The 26,794-nt window shown below is 38.6% G+C and overlaps 1 protein-coding gene across 1 annotated transcript; it reads left to right on the forward strand.

Moving 5' to 3' along the window:
* Positions 1-10,650: 10,650 nt before the first annotated feature.
* Positions 10,651-14,682, forward strand: LOC131247156 (exocyst complex component EXO70B1-like). Its single transcript, XM_058247589.1, has 2 exons — positions 10,651-11,309; positions 13,201-14,682. The coding sequence occupies exons 1-2, from the start codon at positions 10,651-10,653 to the stop codon at positions 14,588-14,590; spliced, it is 2,049 nt and encodes a 682-aa protein (XP_058103572.1). The 3' UTR covers positions 14,591-14,682.
* The last annotated feature ends 12,112 nt before the right edge of the window (positions 14,683-26,794 follow it).

Consider the following 26,794-nt stretch of genomic DNA (forward strand, 5'->3'; position numbering starts at 1 on the left):
TCGGACCCTTCATCTATTAGGCCATACCTTGGAAGAGGCTTTCCGGACAATCACACCAATGGATAGGACTTACGAGGCCCACAAGTTTGAAAATAAAAAAGAAGTCCAACCCATGTTCTGCATCCAAGGCCAAGGTTGTTTGAAGGACTTCCGAGGAAGAAATATCTGAAAATCATTAGGGCTTTTTGGATGAAAATGAAAATCTTATCGGTCTAGGTGCGCATGTTCTGCCCCATGTACATTGATGCTTTGTTACTCAACATTGTAGATATTTTTAGATAAATGAACTTAGTTGCAGTCTTAAGACGAGCATACCTCTCTGCTTCTTATGTTTTTATTTAGATTAATCTCTATTTTGATGGAATGCAATAAACTTCTATTAATTTATTTCCCTTGACCCTAAATTTCGTATGTTTATTAGGGTTTGAAACTGTTCCTAAAATTGTCCTAAAATCTGACCTTGGCAACATTAAGAACGGTTTAAAACCGTTCCTAAAATTTATTCCCTAATATATGACCGTTTCAAACCGTTGATAAAATTCCATTTCTAAAATTTGAAACGGTGCCCAAAACGGTTCTGAACCGTTCCTTTTTTACGACGCATCATTTAGGAACGGTTTTAAACCGTTCCTGAATAATTTAGGAACGGTTTTAAACCGTTCCTAAATGACTTTTTTTGCTGTAGTGCACCATGTGCAAAGAGATTTTCTAAGTGGCACATTTGGATGTGAGATGGGTATGTTAATCTCCACGCCCACATCCACCCTCACACCACACACACAATGGAAGAAAATTAAGGTGGTGGATTCATTATCATTTTTAAAAAGTGGACAACGCTCCTTATATGTGGCAAATATGTTGAGCTATCTAGACCATTCAAATTGTGGGGCACTTCATGGATAAAGTATAGCACAAAACTCAAACTCATTAACCCATTCAATTGGTTCCCATAAAGAACGGTTAAAGGGTTTTTTTAAAAAATAAAAATAAAAAATCATCAGTTACAATGGCAAAAAAATCATCCTCATGCTAATATTAATTTATCCACTCTGTCCGTCCATTTCATCGGCTCATTTTAGGATATTTCACAAAAAATATTTAGACCAAAACTCGAGTGGGCCACACTAGTGGGGATTAAATGTCCACCGTTGAAACCTTTTTTGAGTAAACTTATGAATGGGTTGGATGGTGTATAAACATCATGGTGGGACCTCAAATGGTTTTTAACGGTGGCCATTTCCATCCTTACTATTTTCCTATGATGTGGTACACTTGGTTTTGGATCTGTGTTCGTGTTTGGTATCATTGCTAAAATATGTTGGTGAAACTGATGGACGGGGGAGTGAATATAAGTTACATAACACAAACATCATGGTGGGTCCACGGAGCTTGGGGTCACAGGCAAGCTCTAGGAGCCCTCCATCTTGTATGCATAAAATCCATCCGTCCATCATGTATATCTTGGACATTAGGCTCTACAGACAAAAATCATGTATTGTACTACTCACACGGGATATACACCGCATATTGCAACGGGGATGGGGTGCCAACCGTATGTTTGTGTGATGGGCCAACATGGTGTGTAGTTGTCATCAAACTCGTTAATCAGGTGTAGCACAGAGGAAATAAAAAACCATCCTGATATAAGACTCAACGGGCCTGGGAACTTATGGTTTAGGGAAGAATTTTACATTGTTTGAATTGGTGCAGATTATATAATGTTTTTGTAATGATCTTCCGTATGTACGGTCCAAATAAACTTTCTCAATGGATGGATGGGGTGGATTTTAAATATAGAACATGTTGGGCATCCCATAGCTTGTATATTTTACCACTCCCTATAAAACTGTTGTTGCAGCTATTCCGGTCCACACGTGCAATGACACGCAAGAGTTTATTATCTCATTTCTTTTCTTTTCTTTTTTATTGGGTCATGTTATCACTGATGACTTTAGTATTGTCGTAATAATGCCATTAGTGATGACATGACCTAGTAAAAATGCAAGAAATATAAACTCTCCGTTTCTCAGCAATAGAGGATATGGATTCTTTTAAAATCATCATTTCTCGTAACTTTTCTATTCCTTGTCTTTTTTAATTTTTACCTTGTTGCCTTTGAATAATAACTGAAACCTTGCATGTAATGGTCAATGTCATATCCGAGCCACAACACAAAAACCTAGCTGGTTGGATGATTCTAGCCATTGAATGATTGACTGTTTTTTAAATTGACTATGAACTATTGATTTTTTGGGTTCAAGATATTTTAGTCATTCTTAAACAAATAAATAAATTACAATTTACATAATATATATCTCATGATCTTATGGTTTAATGACAATCACTTTATTTAAATCCAATTAAAAAACGACAAGTTTGTGTTAAGCATGGCTTGTAAGAAGAAAAGGGTAGAATTATTATTTATTTGGGATGCAGGTGTGCTCAGAAAGTCGCTTGGGGCCAATTGTAATGTTTGTAAGAAAACTGTTATGTGTAAAAATGGACTGACCAGATGTACAAACTCGAAGACTATGGATTGTTTAAGAGCCGAAAAATAACATCAGCCTTGGAGGTCATCAAAGACCTTGACTTTGGAAGTCGGCTTCGGTTACCAACTTTGGAAGTCGACCTCGGCCTTGGTTACTAACTTTGGAGGTCGACCTGGATATCGGCATCGGCCTCGGATACTGAACTTGACGTCGGCCTCAGATAGACCACCACCTCGGAATTCAAATACACTTACAATATATTAAGATATGATAGGATTATCCTTCGAGATATTCGTCGAGGATTTCAAGAAATAAATCACGACACATCCGAAGGAAAATATCTTCCATAATATGCAATCACCATCCAAAAGGCATTGTCATATACGCCACCGCCCTCAAAAGGTTATAAATACATATGCTGACATGAGTAAAGGCACACAAAATCTCTAACCCAAAACCCCTCGATACTAATAAGCACAGATTCGTAGCCTGACCTTGGCATCGGAGGGTTGCTCTAGCCAGGGTCTCCTTTGTCTTCTTCCTGTGCAGGTACTCGAAGGTCTGAGAAGGGTACATTGAATTTTTTTTTTAAAAAAAGGAGAATTCAATATTCAAGTGAGTCACGCGTGAGGAAAAAGTGAGGGTTGAATGACCACCTTTGGAACATTCATAGGGCCACTAGGATTTTATACATGTTACAAGTTGTTTATATTTTTAGTTAATCCAAGTGAAGATTACATAATATATGGCAAACGGATAAACGGTGGATGGCAAACAAATATATGATGGATTTCTCAAAATTGTCATGGTGGCCCCACGTAACTTTCTTTCCCATAACAGCCCATTGTAGACTTTAGTGTCATCCGTCTAGAAACCGGATGGGTGCAGATGAGGTGGGGCCCAACGTCACCCAAGGCGGTGTGGCCCTTACCGAGGGGGCCACATTTATTTATGTATTCTATGTCCATGTAATCTATCCATTTTTCTAGGTCATTTTATGGCATGAGCCCAAAATTAAACAGATCTGAATATCAAGTGAACCATACCATAGAAAACAGTGATGATTGACCATTAAAAACTTCTTGGGCCACAAAAGCTTTAAATCAACTTAATTTTTATTTCCCCCCTTTTGTACAGGTTTATGAGACCCTATTAAAAGGTAGGATGGCAAACAAGCAATACAATGGGTCCTAAAAAGTTTTTAATGCGGGGTGTTCAATCACCATTGTTTCCTATAGTATAGTCCACCTGAGATTTTGATTGTTTCATTTATAAGATTCTTGCTCTAAAATGATATGAAAATTTGATGGATGGCGTGGATATAAAATACATACATCAATGTGGCCCCATGGTAAGGGCTACACGTTTTGGATGAGGATGTGGCCGCACCTAATACATTCTGAAATCGAATCTGCCCACATGCTCAGCGCTACACGGTTTGTTCAACAGGGCTTGTTTGGTGGGTGGTAAATGCATGTAAACCGCGATATATAAGCAAATAAATTCCACTTTGGGTAAAACTCAACCTTGTAATATGTGTGACTCACTATGATGTATATGTTATATCCACGCATCTATTATTTTTTCAAATCATTTTAAGGAAGAGCCCAAAGATGAGGTAGATCAAAGCTCAAGTGGACCACACCACAAAAAAACAATTGAACACCTAACATTAAAAACTTCTTATGAGCTACAAGAGTGTTGGATCTACCTTGTTTTTTTGGCTCATGCCATGGAATGATCTAACAAAATGAATGGACGGCGTGATGAAACACATACATCATAGTGGAGCTCACAGAGGCTGATAACACAATCAGCTCTCTCTTTCAAGAAACCTGCGTGTAAACAATACCAATCACTATGTAAACAATTATTATAAATACTATGTAAACTATCATTACTTATTTACCACTAGTTTAAGTGCATTTGCATTTAAAAAGAAAATATAGATATCAAATGATCATAACATATGATCTGGTCATTAAAGTAACGGTGACAACATACCAGTGGTCACCCTCCCACGTGTGTACCTTGGAGATGTGCGCGACTTCAATGGAGGTCGGTGGATCCCTGACTATGGGGTCGACCATGATGTGTGCGCCTTAAATCCACATCGTCCATCAGTTTTAACAACTCATTTTAGGTCATGATTCCAAAAATGAAGCAGATCCAAATCTCAGGTGGGCCACACCACATGAAACATCGGTGATGGACCATTAAAAGATTCTCGTGGGCTACAAAAGTTTTGGATGAAGCTGATATTTGTGTGGTCCCTTCGAACATGTTTGTGTAAATCCGTCAACCTTGTATGGAAAATAAAATTTACAATGAGCCCTATGAGGTTTTTAATGGTGGGCGTTTAATCCCCATTGTTTGATGTAGAATAGTCCACACGGTCTTCTTTATTGATGGACCATTAAAAGATTCTCGTGGGCTACAAAAGTTTTGGATGAAGCTGATATTTGTGTGGTCCCTTCGAACATGTTTGTGTAAATCCGTCAACCTTGTATGGAAAATAAAATTTACAATGAGCCCTTTGAGGTTTTTAATGGTGGGCGTTTAATCCCCATTGTTTGATGTAGAATAGTCCACACGGTCTTCTTTATTGTTTGGATCATACCTTAAAATGGTATGTCAAAATGGATTGAAGGCATGGATGTAAGGCAAATACATAATGATGGGCCCACATTTCCCCTGGAGATATGGTTCTACCATGATGCGACTCCCGCTCGCGCATATTGTCGTGCATCAGTGGTAGACTCTTTGGAGGTTCAACACGAGGTTGATATTGTCGTGCATTAGTGGTAGACTCTCTAGAGGTTCAACACGAAGTCACGGGTTTGAGCACCCCTTGTGGTGTGAGCGTGCGAGAGTATGTGGGTTGGTGTGCGTGCATGTGGGTGTAAGTGCATGAGTGTGCGAGGGAGGGGTGAGTGTGTGTGTGTAACAAAAATAAAAAAACATAATGCGGAATCGGCCCTGGGGGACATGCATATAATACATGTTCATGTTCACCACAACCCTCCATTTTTTTTGGATTGTAAAGTCAGATTTTGTGTCACGCTCTAAACTCGGGAATTGGGCTCACAAAATTTCCGACTACCGAATCCGGTGCCAATAGCCTCCGTAGTACCCCATTCTCGGCTCCCGGTTTCCATGCGTCAGGTTCTGATCATAAGATCTTACAAGGAGGATTTTCAGTGTGAATTTTTTAGTTTTTGTTTTTGTAAATGAGCATAATCACAAGTGTCCCAAGTCATCAAAACGTCATCACCACGTATCCACTAATATAATATTTGAGTACAATGTTGAAAGGAAAATACATCATATAACAAAATTTCAAAAGATCGGGCACATGCTCCTGCCTCAATGTTGCTGCGGTCATAACCTACACATAATGAACGTACATAAGCTTACTACGAAGCTTAGAGAGTGCTTGCGTATGTGCGCAATGCATGTGCCAAGCATACAAATATCAGAGTAAGCGGAAATGATGGAAGGCTAAACTGACAAGTCCATAAATGATGTTAGTCATACCAAGGCTATGCAATGCAAGGCCCGCATGGTCGAATGTCATATGCTAGAGATGCAATGCTAGTATGTCAATCATCAACTGGTCCACATATCAGTACGATTCGTCACTAAAAAAATCACCGGGGCCTAGTACACTTCAACACTAGCTGCCGCCCCATCGTGCGCATGACCAAGTGAGTGAAAGAGACATCACTATTCGCCTTGGCAGTAGTATGTCAATGCCCACCCGGCTCGTCGATAGCAGACCCATTTTCGAGCTAGTCAAACTCAACCTAGCTTACAGCCCCATACCCTCGGGCAGATAAGGTCACACCCCTTTTCAACTAACCATAACACAGTGGGAGACGCGACCTACTGGTGTTCGGCACTCGAGTGCTCATGTTATCCACTCGGTCTCGACAATGAAGCATCTTATTGGTACTACAAGGGTTTAGAGACTTTCACCTAAGGACATCTATAGCACCCTAATGCTAGAACAGATATTTTCAGTATCCAATCTGGCTATCCACGATATGCCTGTGGAGGCCATAACCCTAATATCGTTAGGGCGTAAAGTGATCGTAACATACAAGATGCGAAATGCATGTCATACCATCCAAGTCATGCATCAAACCTACACATACAGTGTGATCATGTGGGGCAACCCTGTCTCATATGGAGTCCCCTAAGTGTCTCAGCCCAATGGCATATGCTATAGTCAATCACCACCCACAACATGCATACAAATGATGCGTATGGGTATATGTCTAGATATTATGTCATTATACTAAGCATGTTCTTAGTGTGTCCTATGAGGCCAAGTATACTAGCATGTTATTAGATATATCAGACAATAATTGGCCTTAATCAGCACATCATATATAGAGTGTGGGAACTGAACAACATTACCCACTAAAAATATATAAGTCTATGTGCTATGACCCACGTTATACTAATATCAGCTTCTCATGGAGCCTGCAAGGCATGAATAGAATATATATATAACAAGACTGGGTCTAGTAGGAGTGACCCGGCTGGACACCCACATGTACAACACGTGTGTCACTATGCTACCAATCCATTTGGGCATATGGCCCATAATGATATCCCAAAATAATCAGATTATCAATGACATCACTATAATTACTTTAGTAGGATGATTTGCACCATCTAATCATTGCTAATGTAAATTGACGATTACAGATCATTGGTTAGTCACTAGGATGTGATCATATGCTCATGGCCCATCTGAGTCTTAGGACTTCATCAGTTCGGGCAAAGTATATGCCTAAATGGATTTTAATAAAAACATAGTTTCAACATTCACATGTCAACTAATTTAAGGATTTGAATTAAAGATGTCAAATATAACCAAAGATCTAAGGGATCTTGATTTCAGGGTTTCCTAAGTCTAAGGTATCCTAAAACTGGGAATTCTCAAGTCGTCCAAGAGATCCCGAAACCAAGAAATCCCAAAGTCCAATAGGTTTCTAACACCACATTACCCTATGGTATGGCCCACCTGAGATCTGGATCAACCTAAAATTTGGGCCCATGGCCTAACATGATATGATAAGGCGGATGAATGGAGTGGATATGATACATACATCATGTAGGGTCCCATGTGTGGGGGCAGCCCAAGGAGGCTTCCTCCCAGTGACGCCTTCCATTTTCCTTTGTCTATCTTTTTTATTTATGCACCATCAGTGCGGACCCCATGTGGATTTTCTACTTTGTTTACCATGTAGTCCATCTCGAGCGGGTCTAATGGGGCTTTGATTTGGGTTGATTTGGAGGAACAAGGACTCTACAGTGGGCCTTGGAAGATTTCAACAGCAATGGTTTGTTTCCCTCATTACAACCCACTTGAGACCCAAATTTGTCTCATATTTTGGCCCAATGCCTAAAATGATCTTGAAAAGGCGGTGGATGGTGTGAATTTAATATAAATATCAAAACAGAGTCCCACTTGTGAGACACAAAATTGGCCAAGAATTGGTTAACTCCAGCTTGCATGGCATTCATGTATTTTTCATGTTATTAGTATGTTTTGCATATACTATTAATGTGGGCCCTAAGTGGATGATGTAATCCATTCACCGTCTTGGCCACCTCGAATGGGATCAAATTAACTGTGACTAGGACTGGTTTGGATGATCAGGGACTCCAAAGCGGGCCCTAGAGTGTTTTAACAGATGAACATTAATATCCTTAGTACAGCCCACTCGAGACTAAGATTTGCCTCAAAATTTATCACATGGCCAAAAATTATATGGATAAAATGGTGGACGGTGTGGATTAAACAAATGCATAAAGGTGGGGGCAGCCCAAATGGTCTTCCACCCCTCACGGCAATAACCTCTAGTGACATATTTTTGTTGTTTTTCTTTCTTCTTTTATATATATATATTTTTTTTGACTATGTGGGGTCCACTAGTGGATAATCCATTCCGTCCATTATATCGGCAGGCTCTCTATGGACCAAAGAAGTCTAATGATGGGTAGGTCCACCACTTATACACACAACAGTAGACCTTAGAAAGTTCGGGTGCCCCACTCCCACCATCGGTCATGGTGTGGTCCACCTGATGGTTAGATCAGGTAGATTTTTGGGCTCCACTAGTGAAATGAGCTAATAGATGGATGGATGGTGTGGATCTAAGAAATACATCAATAGGGGTCACATGAGTGAAAACTCACTCCAAATTAACATCCATGCAAAGTAAGAAATGACGTGGGTAACCCAACCCCTTGGCATTTATGGTATGACCCACACGTGATTCGGATTAGCTTCATTTTTGAGCTCAACGCCTAAAATGAGAAGGGAAATCGGACGGACGGTGTGCATGATACACACACACACACACACACATCATGATGGGGCCCGCGAGTGAAGTCCACATGGTGGCTTTGAAAGGTAATTGCTCTAGAGACATGTCTCTGAACATTTTTGTGTCCACGGACGTGGTGCCACTACCCCTCTCCATCTTTTGTGTTTTAAGAGTGAGGTAGGGCCCACCTAGGAAATCCACTCCATCCATTTGAATGTCCAACTCATGGTGGAGACAAGAAGCTTTGGATCATATCAAATTTTTGGTGTATTTTCACCATCTAAGTGTGCTTACACAATTAATTGGTTAAAAAAGAAAATAAATATCACAGTGGGCCACACAAGGTGGTCCATGCTAATTTTCACCGTCTAAGTGTGCGTTTAATCCCCGTTGTTTGATGTGGAATAGTCCACATGGTCCTCTTTACCTCTAATCTTCTTTAATCTCACTTTTGTCTATTCTCTTATTCTTACTCTTTTGATTTTTCCTAATAATCTCACAAGCTCTCTTTTCTCTTAATCTCTTCCTAATCTTTCTTTCTTTTCACTCTCTCTCTTAATTTCTACATAATCTTTCTAATATTTCTCTCTCTCTCTCTCTCTCTCTCTCTCTCTCTCTCTCTTAATCCCTTTCTACTCTTGCTAGGAAATGGTAAAAATGAGAGGGAGTTGAGGAGTTATTGTGGTAGAGATTTTAGGATAGGGAGGGAATAAGGGGAAGATGGAGGGATAAAATGGGGAGAAAAAGAATAAGAGAATGATAGCTAGCATAGGTAGGGGTATGGGTTGCATGAGAATGGCATGGGTTTGTTTGACTAATGGGGAGAGAGTGACATGAGTGATGGATAACTTGATTGATGGATGGGTTGATGAATTGATGGATTGATTGATTTGACAATATGGGGATTTGTGCAAGTGGGGCCCGTATGCATTGTGCGGCCCATCTTGAATTATGCCAAAATTGTAGCTTCTCATGTAATGGTCAAAATAGGGCGTGCTATGCGGCGTTGAAATCGTAACACCCGCGCGGTCGCTAGGGTACATGTCTCAGGGTATCACTGTATAAAAATATGATAATGATCAAAACTCATCGATCTGGTCCACTGAAAAGATGCTATTGTTTAAGTAGAAGTGTATGGAAGGTCTCGCGAGTTTACAGGTCTCACATTTTATATAGTGCCCTGAGGCCAGTAGTTATTGCCCATGAACCTATGCTTACGTGATTGCGACCGTTGATTTCATGGACGTCAACAGAAATATGCCACACCCAAAAACATCCACTGATTACTAAAAGACGCTAGTTTCGACTTTTTTTTAATCAACGCGGATTTTTAAAATTTTCATTTAGCTATTTAATTGCACGAAAATTAAGGACAATGAATGCTTCATCAACGCGGATTTTTAAAATTTTTGTAATGTGGTCCACTTGAGATTTGTATCTACTTCATTTTTTGGATCATTACATAAAATAAGCATTCAAAATGGATGGACGGCATGGATATACAACACACATCAAGCTGCACCCCGTAGTCAAGAACTCACTAAGCTATTGCCCAGACTCACCTTGAGAACGCATACATGAGATACGGGTCAAAGTCAAGCTCCTTAAAAAACGACAAAAAAAAAAAAAAACAAACTCTGAAAAATCTGTCCCTCCAACCGTTCATGCATCATCTTTCTAACGACCATTTCACCCCACATTTTTTGAATCCACACCTATTTTTTCGGCCTTCTTACATTCTCATCTCTCATTCTCCATTCTCTTCATCTATCTTTTCCTTTTTTCTTCTTCATTCCTTCTTACAGAGAGTAAGAGAGATGGAGGAAAATCATCCTGAGAGGACAAGCAGCTTCTCTCGTATAGAAGAGAAGCCAAGCGAATCTGACTATCCATCCAATTCGATCATCAAAGAAGAAGAAGAAGAAGAAAAAGAAAAAGAAGAGTTAATAGATGAAGAGAAAAAGAAAGATGATAAGGAAGAAGAAAAAGATGAAGAATTGAAAGAAGCCGATTTCAATTCGAGTTTTCAAAAGATCTCAAAAGAGATCAACCAATTTCTTAATACCATTGTCAATATTGAAGAAAACAAAGATGATGTTGATCGGAGCAATCCATTTGAAGTACCGGATTTGATCGAGAAATTCATGATATTAATTGAAAATGAAATAGCCAAATATGATGTGGTAAAGGATTACGGTAGGTGGGGCCGAGATTCTGACAATGATGAATCATCATCCTTTCTTGAAGCGGTCGATAAGGTATCGAAACTTATGAATGCTTTCGCTCAGTTTCCATCTGAGCCACAATATGTGTTAGCGGTCCACCGTACAAGTAATGTTCTACACCGCGCGATGTTGTTCCTGGAAGAGGAGTTTAAAATTCTTCTAGAAGATTTTGTGAGCGTTGGAGACACTGGGCCTGACGATCTGAAGACAAAACAGATGTCGCTGAGCTCATACCATGAGCCCGATCAGGGTAATTATATATTTATATAATTATAAATATATCATAACTATATATGATATAACTATAATTATTAATTAATAACTATAATATTATTACATAATAACTTGTGATAGTATATAAAATTTAGAATATTACAATACTATATGATAATCAATATATGATATTTACCGGTTTATAAATAATAGTATGTGAAATTACATACTATTCAAAATATTATAACCGAATATATTATGAGTACAATATATCATAACAATATATATGTAGTATACTATAATATATTATACATTATAGTATATAGTATTAATTATAAACATCTAATATGTAAGAATTAATATAACTAATTGGGTATTAATTTGATATAATAAATTAATTAGATATTTAATAGCATATATGATTAAATCATTTTATATCATTTGTAAACACTTTGATAATTAATCATTAACTATCATAGTGAATAATATATTTTATATAATATTATTATAAATTACATTGAATATATAATTTATAATTTATACTGAATAGTATAGTATAGAATATTATGAATAACATATAAAATTATATGTTATTCATAATATCATTATGAATCGTATATTATAACATAAGTAATATTATCCTATTAATTGATAATTATAATATTGTATATAATATTATATTATAAATATATATATATAATATTTAATTTATATGTTATAATTATAACCATATATTATATTAATATAAGTAATGCAAAAACTATAATATTATTTAATATAATTAATCATTCAATAGTATAATAAATAAAACATTATGATAATACTAGTATAATATATAGATTTATATTATATTAACATTAATAATTATAATTAATAATATTAATATATAATATGCTATAATTTATATCCTAAAATATTATATATGAGTAATTATAACATAAATTATTTATAATATGTCAATATTTCAAGTAATTTATAATGCTATTGTAACTATCATTATACTATATTATAAGAATATTATCACGTAACTTAATTCACTGCACCCGGCCTATGTTTATATACTTTTTAAAGTAAATGATTTGTGGATGATATATATATATAATTATTAAATAATAATTATATATAATGATCACATATATTTATATTACATTGTATTATATTTATATATGGCTAGCGATAAACATATCATAAATATACAATGCCATTATCGTTTATAAAATAATTATAAGTATTATGATATTAATTATAATAATTATAATAGTAATGGCTCATACTCACGCGCCATACATGTAACTTAAATTATAATATTATATTTTATAATATAATATTCTTATTTTCAATATATAATTAATATTATTTATGGTATCAAATTTATCATAACAAATTATATACCATATATCATATAGCACATGAAAAAATGTAATATTAATACTATAGATAATATAATAATGATAAGTACATAAATATTATAATAGTAATATAAAATATTAATTATGATATTATACATATTATTTATATTATTACTAATAATAGTATCATTATATATAATAATTAATATTATTACCAAATTTTAATATTATATGATAATTATAGGTAATATAGATATGTCATTGGTATATATAATATTATATAATATGATATTTATAGGTACAAATAATTTAAATTAATCATATATACAATATTATTTAATATTAATTAATAGTATTTATAAATATAATTCTACTATAATTTTATAGTATAGATTAAACTATCATAATTAACAAATTTTGTAAATTATAATAGTTTAATATATATTATAAACTTATAATCATTTATAAATATTACCGTGTATGATATTATATTAATAATTATAATATAACTCAAGAATATAAACATTATATATACAATAATATAAGTGATGCATATAAAATAATATTATGAGAATTAGGTTGAATCTGATTATATCAATTTCTCAGGGTTTGAGCCCGAAACTATCCCGCGGATGGCGATGATTACAAAGGCCATGATAGCGGTGGGATACGAGACGGAGTGCTGCCAAATTTTCACGATCATGCAGCGGCATGCGTTCGATGACAACTTATCGAAGATCGGATGCGAGAAAATTAGTATCGATGATATCCAAAAGATGCAGTGGGAAGCATTGGAGGGCGAGATCCTGACATGGATCAATGCTTGCAAGCAATGCCTGACGGTATATCTCCCTGGTGAGCGAAAATTCTCTGAATCAGTCTTCGCTGATCATCCATCTATCTCGGCTGACCTCTATAGCAATTTAGCCCGTATCATCATCAACCAACTACTAAATTTCGTAGAGGCGGTAGCAATGACGAAACGATCTGCTGAGAAGCTCTTTAAGTTCTTGGACATTTACGAGACCTTCCGCGACTTCATCAAAGCATTGGATGGTAACGACCTCTTCCCAGGTGGGACATCACCCGAGCTTATATCAGAGGTATCATATGCGCATTCCCAGCTAGTAGAATCTGCAGTTATGATCTTCTCAGATCTGGAGAATTCAATCAAGTCCGATCACGGAAAGACGCCTGTCCCAGGCGGCGCGGTCCACCCGCTTACCCGCTATGTGATGAATTACGTGAAGTATACGTGTGAGTATAAAGAAACCTTAGAACATGTATTTAGAGAACAAAAACAAGAAGATAATGACGATTCATCAGTGGAACCTAACGAAAGCATAAATGCTTCTACGGGACACGCAGAGAAGTCCCGACAATCGCCATTCTCTATACAAATGATGACAATCATGGATCTTCTAGATTCGAACCTCGACGGAAAGTCCAAGCTCTACAAGGACATCTCTCTGAGATACATATTCTTGATGAATAATGGACGATATATTATGCAGAAGATCAAGGGGTCCCCTGAGATTAAAGAGTTGCTTGGCGACAAGTGGTGTCGGAAGAGGTCGTCAAATCTCCAGCAATACCACAAAAACTACCAAAGAGAGACGTGGGGCCGGGTGTTGGGGTGCCTGAGGGATGAGGGGTTGCTTCAAGGGAAGGGGGTCATCGTGAAGCCGACCCTAAAAGAACGATTCAAATCTTTTAATGCCCTTTTTGATGAGATACACAAAACACAAAGCATGTGGGTGGTGAGCGATGAGCAACTGCAGTCAGAGCTGAGGGTATCAATATCGGCGGTAGTGATACCGGCGTACCGATCATTTCTTGCACGATTCCAACAATATCTTGATCCAGGTCGACAGACTGAGAAGTATATCAAGTATGGGCCGGAGGAGATAGAGACGTGCGTCGAAGAGCTTTTTGGTGGGACACCGGCATCAATGGTGAGGAGGAGATGACCAGAGAAAGAGAGAAGGGAAAATAGTGAGATAAGTCAATTTTCATATGTTTGATTGTTTTAACTTTTTTTTTGTGTTTTGTGTTGTTGTGTTTGGAGCATATGAAATGATGTAATTTGTAACGTAACGTAACATTTGTTTTAACTGAATTTTATATGATGGAGAAGATTCTTCAATAGTGGTGGTGGATCCTAGCCATTTAAATTATGGAGCATATGGTTGATGGAGCATGACTTTAAAAAAATGTAATGATTAAATAATCATATCTATCCAAGTGGGGTGGGTAAAAATAGAATAACAAGGGCTCTATATTTAAAGGTGACAAAATAAACAGTTGTCGTTGTCGATGTTGGGCTTTAATTTAGAAACTCAGTCACATGTAGTGGATGGCCCGATTTTGATTGTGTACATGAATTTGTTTGTGTATAGCATGCTAGAGTTATGTACAACTTGAATCAAACCGAACACCATTTAACCTAACATTGAAATAACAGGATTAGGACCGAATCTAATATGATTAGCCTGACTACTTGGCCATCAACTGATAAAAAATCAAGTGATTTATGAAGTGAAAGGGTTAGTTCTTTTTACTTATAAGCAATGATTTTTATTTTCATTTATTAACATTGTGATGATTGTATAGGGTTTAACAACAAAATAAATGTTTTAAAGAAAACTAATATATATATATATATATATATATAAAGTCAAGTATTGATTTTATCAAACTGAATAAGAATGCAATACAATCGATAAATAAGTAAATAAAATAAAGAAAATTACTAATAGCACTTTAAGCAGGCAAAGTGATTGTATGTGGATAGTAAATAATCTTTTGGACTTGGATGATCAAGGACAATCATAATTTGGCTAACAGATTGTGGCCTAAAAATATCACTAAGTAAAAACTCAGTGATTTGACTTCCATAATAAGGTCATGGATGAAAGATATGGACTTACTACAACATAGCACTGGATAGAAGTTGGGATGCTAAACTATGCTATATTACTTTGATATAGATGTCCATGTTCAACGAAAAGATATGATTGACAGTGTTAAGTTTAATAAGAGATTTGTTGTGTTTAAATTGATGAGGGCCGGAGCTTTTTATTCTCTACTACTTTTTATAGACTTGAATTAGATGGTGGCATTGCAAATAGTCCCTTAGCTGTCACGATTGATGGGTTAATCGGTTAGTGACTTATGCTGATTATACTTCTAATTTGAGGTAATACCAACTAATAATTGCACTGCTATATATACTTGTGTTTTTGTTTTCAATTAGGTTTATCTTCTTAATGCACTGTAAGACTCTACCCGAGTGTATGCATTTCGTTCCTCTAGGTCTCGCGGTCCTACCGATCAAATCCCGGCGACCCATGATCTTCGATTAGTGTTTGCGGTCATCCTCAAGTCCGGTCATGTAGAACTGACCCGGATAGACCCAAATTTAGTGCCATAGCGACCGCATCGTTGCTGCGGTTCCATCATTGCGTCTCGTGCGGCAATTCAAGTTGTAGATCATGAGTTGTGGGCTGTGATCATTCTAGGCCATTGATGTGTGGTTTGGTGGGACCTACCCTAGCATTACACATTTTTTCATAATTGATGACATCATCCTATGCATAGCTTTCTAAAAAGGTTACTCTATAGCCTACCCTATAGTCTCCTTAGACTAGGCATGGGTTACTTCTCCCAGGACTATGATTGTTTTTACCTTCTTTAGACCATCATTGTTAGCCTCTTTTAGAGAAACTAATTATTTCTCTTGGTTACATCTCCCTAGTAATCCCATTTTTTCTCTCATTTTTTCATTCTCTTCTCCTTCCTAGAGCCCAAACCATCCCCACTCTCTCCCTTTCTCCAGCCCTCCTCTCTAATTCCCTCCAATCTAACCATTCTCAACTCATCTCTACCATAGAAAGCTTTTCCTTGGAGCTAGAGGATCATTGTGGTGTAGGATTGAAGATAAATCTTAAGGTGGGTGCTCCTTAGATAGAAATTTCTGATTTCTTTGATTTCATAGATGTTCTTTCCATTTATTTCATCTTGAAGCTTGTGGGGCCCATCAAATGATAGTGGTGGCCCCCATGTCTTCATGGATGAGGCTTATAGCCCATCCTTTGTGCATGCATGATCCATGCAAGGGGTCATTCTCCATGGACCCCTACATGGTTTTCTTTCTTTAATCAAGGATCCTTGGGTCATCTAGACCCTTGATCCTTGGTGGAGATGGCATCTCCACCATAAATCTTGAGTAGGACGAGTAATGTTCATGTGGAACCATGTAAATCATGATATAGTGGATGATTGTGATTGTGTGTTGAAGGGAAGGGCCTCAATGTAGCGGAGCTCCTTCCCTTGTGGCTAGATTTTTTTTATTTTCCTTGTTTATATTTCTGAAATCAAGATGTGTATGGCCCACCTTGCAGCGTGGAACCATCCAGACCGTCCCAAGAGTGAGGACATCCTTGACAGTCCACCCTTGGACATTGGGGCCCTAAATGTACTAAAAAATGGTACATGCAAATGGTATTTATTGGTGAGAATGGTCTGAATGTTTGTGGAGCCCACTGGGGTGGTCCATACCATAATTTCCATGGATTAATTTCCTCTTTTTATAGTGATTATAATTATTTTATTTCAGTATTATGTTACTATCCAGAAACTATCTGAACAGATTTTTGAGCTGTCTTGAGCTCAGTTTTTGGGATGATTGGTGGGGTGTTTGGTCCCATTTAATATATTTCGCTTGAAGGTGGGGACCCCACCTAGATGTCCCCCAAATTTCAGCCCTATCTAACCCCGATTGAGGCCCCAAATGTGTGGCCCAAGTGAGGTGGGCAGTCTGGATTTTCTGGACTATTTCCAGCAACATATTAGTGTGGAATTCCATAAATATAAAACAATTTTTCCACTGGCGGGCCACATCCATGGACCCCACCTTATAGTACATATATGAGGGGACCTAAAATATATTTTTTTTTCAATTTTTTTGAAGCCATTGATCCACCCCATTGGAGGCTCAGATCAGGGTCTATCAAAATTCTGTACTTAGCAGATTTTCTGGACAGTTTGAATTCCTTAAATTAATTAAAATACTTCTATTAATCCAAAAATCATGAAATTTTACAGAGAGGTGGCCTACCCATGGTAGGACCCACCTACCAATTTTTGGGGCCAACACTCCTGTACTATCGTGGCAAGGGCTGGACCGGCCCACCAGGCTGGGACGTCCAGCCCTGGCTGGGCCGTCCACCCTCTTTGTGGGCCCACTTTGATGTATTTGTTATCCCCACTATCCATCCATTTGTGGTCCATGTGGGTCATGGCCATCTCCTTCGGTGGCATTTATTTTTGGGACCCATTTGGATGAGTTTTGGGCTAATTGCCCAGGCTCATAAGTCTGTCTACCCTTGGGACGCCCAGGCCCATTGGACTGTTGTTGGACTTCCAGTCTAGCAGCATGGTCCACCTGTTTTATGTGTGCAATCCAGTCCTCCCATCTGGTGGGACCCACAGAGATATATGTGGGCCACTAGGGAACATATACCTAATTTATATTATTTATTGTTGGGCTCCAGCAGGCCCATAAATAAGTGGGCTGAAAATTCAGCAATGGGCCCAAACTGGCTGCCCCTAATAGCCTGTTTTGGGGCAGCATGGCCCACCAGAATAAGGATGGATTATGCACATAAGATTGTCATTTTCTGAAATGTCTTTGGGCTTCATTTATGCTTACTTAGAGGCCCACTTCAATTGGATTTTATTTTGGATATATGCTCATAGTTTTGGTTAGCCTTGGTAGGCTCATTCATCTTGGATCTTCTAATTAGGTCCCTTGACCTTTGGGCCTGTATTTCACTACTTATTGTGATGGATTTGTGGGCCATAATGTACAAGTAGTTGGACCATTAGTTGCCCGCCAAAATAACTTTGTACTTAGGCCAAGTTGTGAGGACCAACTCACTTGGATAAAGCATAGAAATTGCCCATATGGTTGGATTATTGGGCTGCCCACTAGGCCCACCACAATATGTGGGTTTATGACCTTTATGATTGGGCTCAAACCTTGCTTAAGGGCCCACCATATTGCTTATGAGTTGGGTTTTGTGTAATTGCCCACTAGGCCCATGATTGGTTTAAGCTTTGGGCCTTGATTTGTATTTGGTTAGAGGCGGGCTACCTCTTGGGAACCAGTTGAGGTTGGATGTCCTCCTGGGTGATCCTAAGGTAGGTCCATGGGTTTCTCTATGAGTGGTTAAAGGCCCACCATAGGCCCTAGGACATTTATTGGAGGCCCAATATAAATGTATGTCATGTGGAGCCTATCTTAACGTATGTTTGGTCCAGGCCGTCCAAGCCTTAGATCGCCCGATTATGGGGACACTCTGTCTTGGGCTGTTGCTGGACTCGCAATCCAGTAGCGGGCCCACTTGATCTTTTATGATGTATACACACCTTCCATCTGGTGGGGACCCCTGTGAGTATTGTTGGCTTTCATGAGATTATTCCCACATAGTTGACTAATTTCTGAGCTTTAACAGGCTCAAGAAGTTGATGGGTCGAAAGTTTATCAAGGGGCCTTAAATGTACATTGTTATGGCTGAAACTTTATTGGATGTGGGGCTCACCATATTGAGAACTTGTGTACGTGTTACATGCTTATATTTTATAATTCTTGGGCTTAATTAGTGCATTCTTTTGGGTCACCTTTAGTGATCATATGAGGACCCCATCTTAGATCAGATTTTTGAGACATCTAGTGGGCCCAGAGTGGGCAGGGACGTCCCAGCTTGGCCCAGCCATACATTGGGATGACTTCTATCATTTTGATGAACTTGTGGGCTGAGATAAGGATAGTATTGGGCCCTTAGTTGCCCGCTTAAATTGCTAGTTATTGGGCTGATGTAGTGGGGCCCATTTCATCGAAACTTAAACTTATTTTTGGATGATACATTGTGTACATAAGCTGCCCACTAAGTCCAACTTAATGTATGAAATTCTATGGCCATTAGGAATTAGGCCTTAAGCCTTAATTCCCCTCTTGGGGCCCATGTTGTTGAAGGTAGCATTAGACCCTTTTTTCTTATGGCTCATTGTGAGGGATATATGTATGTGGCCACCTATTTTTATCTTGATTGTGGGCCTTGGGCTTTCTATCCATATAGTTCATAGTTGATATGTTTTTTGGGGAATAGTTGTTAAATGTCCTCATTATGGACCCCTCTAAGACCGGTAGTATCTAAGTGTGATTGGATGCCCATCTTAGACTCTTGTTAGGATCATTTTTGTATTATTTAGTCTTGTAGCTTATATGCTTAGTCTTGTGGACTACCCCATGTAAATAGGCTTCCACTGGAGGTTGGTTCCTTATGGATATTGTCTAAATACCTAGTCTTAGTCCCTTTTTGGATAGAAGGAATGTACCACATTGTATATCGTCGCATAGCGCGTCTAGATTCATCTTTATGGCTCATGTACATCATTGTATGCTTGGTTGACACTGTGTGTGTGGTTATGGTTATGCCATTGGGCATTGCATGTTACCTTCTCCGAGGGATGTAGTATCCCCTCTTGGGCCCGTTGGATGCTTGGAATTGATGCCTGATTGATTGTGTGATTCATGCATCTGGTATTGCATAGCATGTGGATATTCGCCCTTGCTTCATCAGGGTCGTAGCCTCCATAGGTATATCGTGGATGACTATGATTGGACACCGGAAATGTTACCTGAGCATATGGGGTGCATAGGGTGCCCTTAGGTGAAAACCACAAAACTTCCATGGTACCAAGGATTTGCCCCAACGCCGTAATCGGGTGGAACCATGGGCACACAATGGCCTTACACCGTTAGGCCGCGACTTCCACTATCGTGTAGTCGGTTGGGTTGGGGTGTGGCCTTACCCGCCTAAGAGAAAGAGGGCAATAGCTAGGTTGAGTTTGACCAGCTCGTGAATGGGTCCGCTACCATCGAGTCTTTTTGGTGATTGGCTGACCACGAGCAGGTAGTGAAGTTTCTTACGCTCGTTTGACTGTGTGGGTCTAGAGAGCAGCAGTCATCCTGCAGTGTACTTGACCCCAGTTATTTTCTTATGATGGAAATGTACTTGATATGTGGAATATTGGATATGAGCACTGACATTACTTCGCATTGTATTTGCATCGGCTGTATAAGCCTTATATTGCATTGCCTTGGCATGACGCCCAATACTCATTGCATTACAGTACTCATTGCATTATATAGCCTTGATATGACTTCCTGCATTATTGTATTGCCTTGGTATAGCTTATTGCGTTCATGGCAGCCTTGGTAAGGCTAGTGGAGTTGGCTTTGATCATGTTTCCTTCTTGCATCCCTTGTTATTTTTATGCGCACTATTGTCACACACTTTCACCATCCTCTAAGCTTTCTATAAGCTTATGCACGATTGATGTGTGCAGGAGATCCTATGTCGGTATCGTAGCGGTAGAACTTGGATAAGAGTTGAGCCGAGGACCCCAGTGTTGCAAATCTTTTCCTCTTTCTTCCGTTATCTTATGTATTTCCTTCAGCCTTGTATTTAAAGTTCAAATTTATTGTGGATTTTGTTGTGTGTTTCCTTTGTTATTTCTGAGATTTACTTGTTGTGATCTTGGGTATGCTCTTATTGGAATGATTGTATGATGTATGAAAATCCTTCTTGTAATATCTCAGGATCAGAACTTGCTTTAGGAGCCGAGAATGTGGTACTACGGAGGCTGTTGTGGCCAGAATCGGCTATCGGGTTCCTTGTGAGTTCGGTTACCGACTCTGAGGCGTAACATGCACCGCTTAGTAATTTGTAAATATACGGGGTTGATAATATTTGGCCATATATAATATAGTATCATCGCCTTAGCGTTACGCGGGATTACACATGCTTTCTAAATGCTTTGCATATGTGTAGGTAATATCTTTTGGTCACATGTCATTAAGAGAATGGTCGACTTTGAAGTTTCAGCCTTGCGTACGTCTCTAGTGCTATAATCCCAGCGTGACATACGTCCTAAATAGAGGCATTGTTCGGATTCTTGCAATATCTCTATAGTTTTGTAAGTATGTTCTTTTTTCTTTTTTCTTTTTACGTGCAAAAGTACCAACATGTGGAGGCATGCCATTCGTTTGATCGGATTATGATTAGCTAAAAGTAGACGGTCCATGGTGTTTTTTTGACCATTTGTGACCAAGCCCCAGCAGGGATGAGTAGCAACCATTTTTCTAAACAGTAGTGACTTATGATGGGCTAGACTTTATTAGCATTGCCCCATTAAAGTAGGAAAACCAAATTGTTGGATGCTTGTACGCATGGACGTGTTTGAACGGTTTTATGATCATGGTGGGTCATAAAATAAAGTTAAGCTAAGGAGAAGGTTTACAGCTTTGATCTGTGGTTCACGATTAAAAGGAAAATCAAATTGGCTATATCCACAATCAACTGCCCATGCTACAGATTAGTCCCATCCCTCAATAAGCTAAGCAATTGACATCAAGTTTGAGTACAGTTAGATCATGCACACCGTTCATTCGGTGGGTCATTTTCGAATGGTGCCAGTAGCCCCAATTTATAGCGATAGCCTATATGGCACGTCAAATGATGATTCCTTTTTGTGCTGGTGAATATAGATCTCATCCATCTATTAAAATCATCTATGTGTGGGCCCGTGGTACGAAAGCTTCACTAATTAAAGGGGTCGAGACCAAAATTGAAGCATGTCAAAAGCTAAAGTCGACCAAACCACAGGAACAGTGGGAATAATGATTTCCACCGTTGAAACCTTGCTAGGCCCCACAGGGATGTTTCTTTGTCATACAACCTGTCCTTAAGATCACAAGAGCATGAATGAAAGGGAAAACCTGAATGTAACCTTGATACAAAACTTCTGTGGCCCTCAAAAATTTTTCAACGGTAGACGGTCAATTCACACTATTTCCGGTGGTATGGTCCATTTGAATTTTGAATATGATTTATTTTTAGGCTCTGGCTCTAAAATTATCCGGTAAAATGAATGGAATGACTAAATAAAATATATAAATCATGGTAGACACCACAGAGTTGGCTACTGAGTTACTCAGTACGCAATCTGCCGCGGATTGGCTACTGACAGGTTGAGCTACTGAAGTGACGTCCCTAAGTTCTGTGGCCCCATCATAATGTATGTTTTGTATCTACGCCGTCCATTCATCCGTAGACATCGTTTTAGGGTAAGGTCCACAGAATGAGTCATATCCAAAGCTTCAGTGGGCCCCACCAAAGAAAACAGTGGGGAGAGTGACAACACCATTAAAAACTTCTAAAGGCCACAGAAGCTTTGGATCAAGCTGATATATGTGTTTTCCCTTCTTTAATGTCTTTGTTAACTTTTGAATAGGTTGGATTTTGAAAAAAAACATTATAGTGAGCCTTAGGGAGGTTTCAACAGTGGGCATCAATCTTCCCACTGTTTTCTGTGATGGGGTCCACTAAAGATTTGGATATGCCTCCTTCCCTGGGTCATGCCTTAAAATAGTATCTCTAAATGAATGGATGATGTGGATACAACACATACATCATAGTGGAGTCCACAGAACTTAGTGATGTCACTTCAGTAGCGAGTCTCGCTACTCAAGGTGTTAGTATATAATCCGCGTCCAGTGATGCTGTGTGACCATCTGATAGCAGATTGGCTGATGTACCACACACGGGCCATCTAGCTGGTGTATTGACCTCAGCAAGTTATGTGGGTCCCATCATGGGGTATATGTTATATCCAAACCGTTTATTGTAAGGCTTGAGCTGAAAAATAAGATAGATATAAAAATCAAGTAGATCACATTGAAAAAAGCAATGGGAGATTGAACATATACCATTGAAACCTTTTTGGGGATCACAAAAGTTTTGTATCAATATGATATTTGTTTTTCCTCTTCATCCAGATTTTTGTGACCTTATGAATAGATTGGATGGAATATAAAAGTTATGGGCGCTTTTCAAATGTTTTAATAGTGAAAATCATTCTCCCATTGCTATATGTGGTGTGGTGGAGTTGAGCTTTGTATGTAATTATTTTTTATCTCATGCTCTAGAATGATATTGAAAAATGGATAAACAGTGTGGATATAATAAATATATCATTTTGAGCCAATGTAACTTTAACCTACTTTGAACTGCTCCTACAACTAGGAGCTTGAGGAGAGCCCTCGTCTTCGCACGACACGTACACAGCAGTGATATGGCTGGTGCATGGTACACCAGCCAATCCACTTCCGGCCAAATGAGTGTTGGAAGATCTTGGAATCTGATTGGACAGTAACCCCTCCTATACCAACGTTGGTGGTAGAACAGTTGCGTGAGCTTCGCCATGAAGTTTGTGTTTTATCTATGCCATTGGTCCATTTTGTTAGCTTATTTTAAAGTACAAGCTCATGAATGAGCTAAATTCAAGGATAGGGTAAACCATACCATAAGAAAATAAGGGTGATTGAATGCTGCGTTTAGAACTTCTAACAGTCCATTGTAATGTTCATCTGTGATTTAACTTGTTTATTAGGTCACACCGGCTTGGACGAAGATAAAACAGAAATATCACCTTAGCCCAAAACTTTTGTAGTCCTTAGGAAGGTTTTTAATGTTGTGCATTCAATCACCACTTTTCTTATGATGTTGTCAATCTAAAATTTGGATGTGTTATTTTATGGACCATACTCTAAATTGAGTTAAAAAGGATGAATGGCGTGGATGAAACAAATACATCATGGCAGGACTCATAGAGCTTTTCTTGCACCCGTGCTGATAATGGAGGGTCACTATGGATTGTCAACTACCTGCTTGGTTAAAAAGACTCGGGGCTTACTATAAGGCATGCGTTTCATCCGTGCTTTTACCCTTATGCAAGTTTAGGCCATAATCTCTATGTTTGTTTGTTTTTTTTTTTTAAGGTGAGCTTGTTAGTACACACCCATGTCAGTACACACACGCAGTGTTAGCTTCTTAGTACACACCCATGTCATAATCTCTATGTTAAAGCATATCCAAAACTTTAAGAAGACCATGCCTTAATTAACAGATAATGACCACTACCATTGAAAACTTCCTAAGACCCACAATTACATGTAGTTGTTAGTGATAAGTCAACTCCATTCATTTACACCCAGATGCATAGCTCAACTGGTAGATTGAGTGGAGATACCTTGTTTCAACACTTGAAGTCTTAGTATTGATCCCTAGCGGAGGTGACTAACATGGAATATGTGTACTGACACATGGGTGTGTACTAACAAGTTAACCCAAAAAAAATAAAAAATGAAAAACTCCGTACATTTATTTTGAAATGCCACAATAGAATATGATTCTAAAAAGTACTTTAGTCTACAACTCATGTAAGCTATACCACACGAAGTAGTGGGAATTGAACACCCAATGGTGGTAAAAGTTTTGTATCACTATCTATTCGTAAAATTTATGAGTGGTAATAACTCATGAGTGGATTGGACATCATATAAACATTATGGTTATCTCGGAAAGGCTTTAATGATAGATGTTGTTGTTCTCACTGTTTTATTGGTATGGCTCAATTTAAAATTTGGGCAAGTCATATTTTTAATATTTTATCCTATCACGGTCGTTCAAAACAAATGAAGGAAATAGATTTATCAGGAACATGTATATGAATCTCACATAGGCCTGAGCACCGTGTCATCAGTGAATCTGCTCCCGCAGCTATGTTTATTTGTCATCAACTTATTCTTTGCTCAAACTAGATGAAGGGAAAATACTGATGATAGCTTGATCCAAAACTTCTGTAGCTGCTAGGAAGTTTTCAATGGTAGGCATTTAATCACAATGTCACTGTGATGTAATTCACTTGAGCTTTGGATATGTTTTAATTTTAGACAGATGGCCTTAGATGATTTGAAAATAATGGATGGACGGTGTGGATGGAATAGAAATTTCACTGTGAACTCAAAAGAGTTTTTCCCATGGAGGTCGGTGGTGGCAGGGTCACCACACAATCGGGTCCCACTATAATTCTCTGAACTGAAAGATCGGTCCATGCATTTATGAAGTTGGCCAAACCTGTATATTTGGTAAGATCGTTGGCTGCTTGTAATGTTGTGGCCCACCTGAGTTTTGGATGGTACATGCACCAAATAACTCAACATTCATAGATCCTGGCCGTAGAATGTGAGCCCATGATGTGTTTTCTTTTCTCAACCGTCACTTTGTGGGCGAGGCCAATCATGTCAACGGCCTGGATGAGAATTTATTGATCCAGGGACTTTCATTTATGACCAATGGATCCCACCGGTAGTCTGTGCTGTACAACCGTGGATGGGCTGTGCCTCAAAATTAATCTCAACCGTCACTTGATCGGCTCCCCAATGGTGGGGCCTATCATCTCAACCATCAATTTATGACCCATAGATTGTCTTTCACAACCGTCACTTTCTCGGCTCTCCAATGGTGGGGCCCATCATGTCAACGGCCTGGATGACTGAACCGTGACCCCGCAAGAGAAATTTATGATCCATGGACTTTCATTTGTGACCAATGGGCTATGCCTAACAAATCACCTCCTGCTACAATCTTAGCCGTTCGATTTGTGTTCTATGGATAGAGAAGAGAATTGCAGCCGTGTCCACATCAGACCGAAAAGGTCCTAATATCGGGGAGCGGCGTCCATCCGTTTTTCCATACCATATGAGGGGATGATCTCAAAATTAAAGAAGATCTAAATTTTAGGTGGACCATACTCTTATAAACAATGATGATTGAACACCATACCCAAAAATTTAGGTGGACCATACTCTAAGTAAACCTTGATGTTTCGTAGTATTTATTTTCCATCCAATAGGTTGATAAGGTCACGTATATGAAGGGAAAAACATATATCAGCTTGATCTAAAACTCTTTTGGCCCGTTAATAGTCAATTACCACTCTTTCCTAGAGTGTGGTCCGCCTGAGACTTTTATCTTCTTCATTTTTTATGCCATGCACTAAAATGATCTGAAAAACGGATGGACGGTGTGGATACGGAATACATACATCAACGTGGTCCCCATGGTAAGGTCCCGCAGTCTTGAGTGAGTCCGGGGTCTCACTTAATCTGCTCTCCTAATATCAGCGTATATGAGCTTTCTAACATGATATATTTTCAGGGAAATCTTCTTCCAAGGAGGAGTCAATCGACCAATGGTGCAGAT

The sequence above is a fragment of the Magnolia sinica genome, chromosome 5, assembly GCF_029962835.1.
Source record: "Magnolia sinica isolate HGM2019 chromosome 5, MsV1, whole genome shotgun sequence".
In the NCBI taxonomy this organism is placed as follows: Eukaryota; Viridiplantae; Streptophyta; class Magnoliopsida; order Magnoliales; family Magnoliaceae; genus Magnolia; species Magnolia sinica.

Excerpts from the sequence above, each read along its gene's own strand:
- LOC131247156 (XM_058247589.1), top strand. The coding sequence starts at position 10,651 with ATGGAGGAAAATCATCCTGAGAGGACAAGCAGCTTCTCTCGTATAGAA. Across the intron at positions 11,310-13,200 it reads TACCATGAGCCCGATCAGGG|TGAATCTGATTATATCAATT; the intron begins TAATTATATATT and ends TGAGAATTAGGT.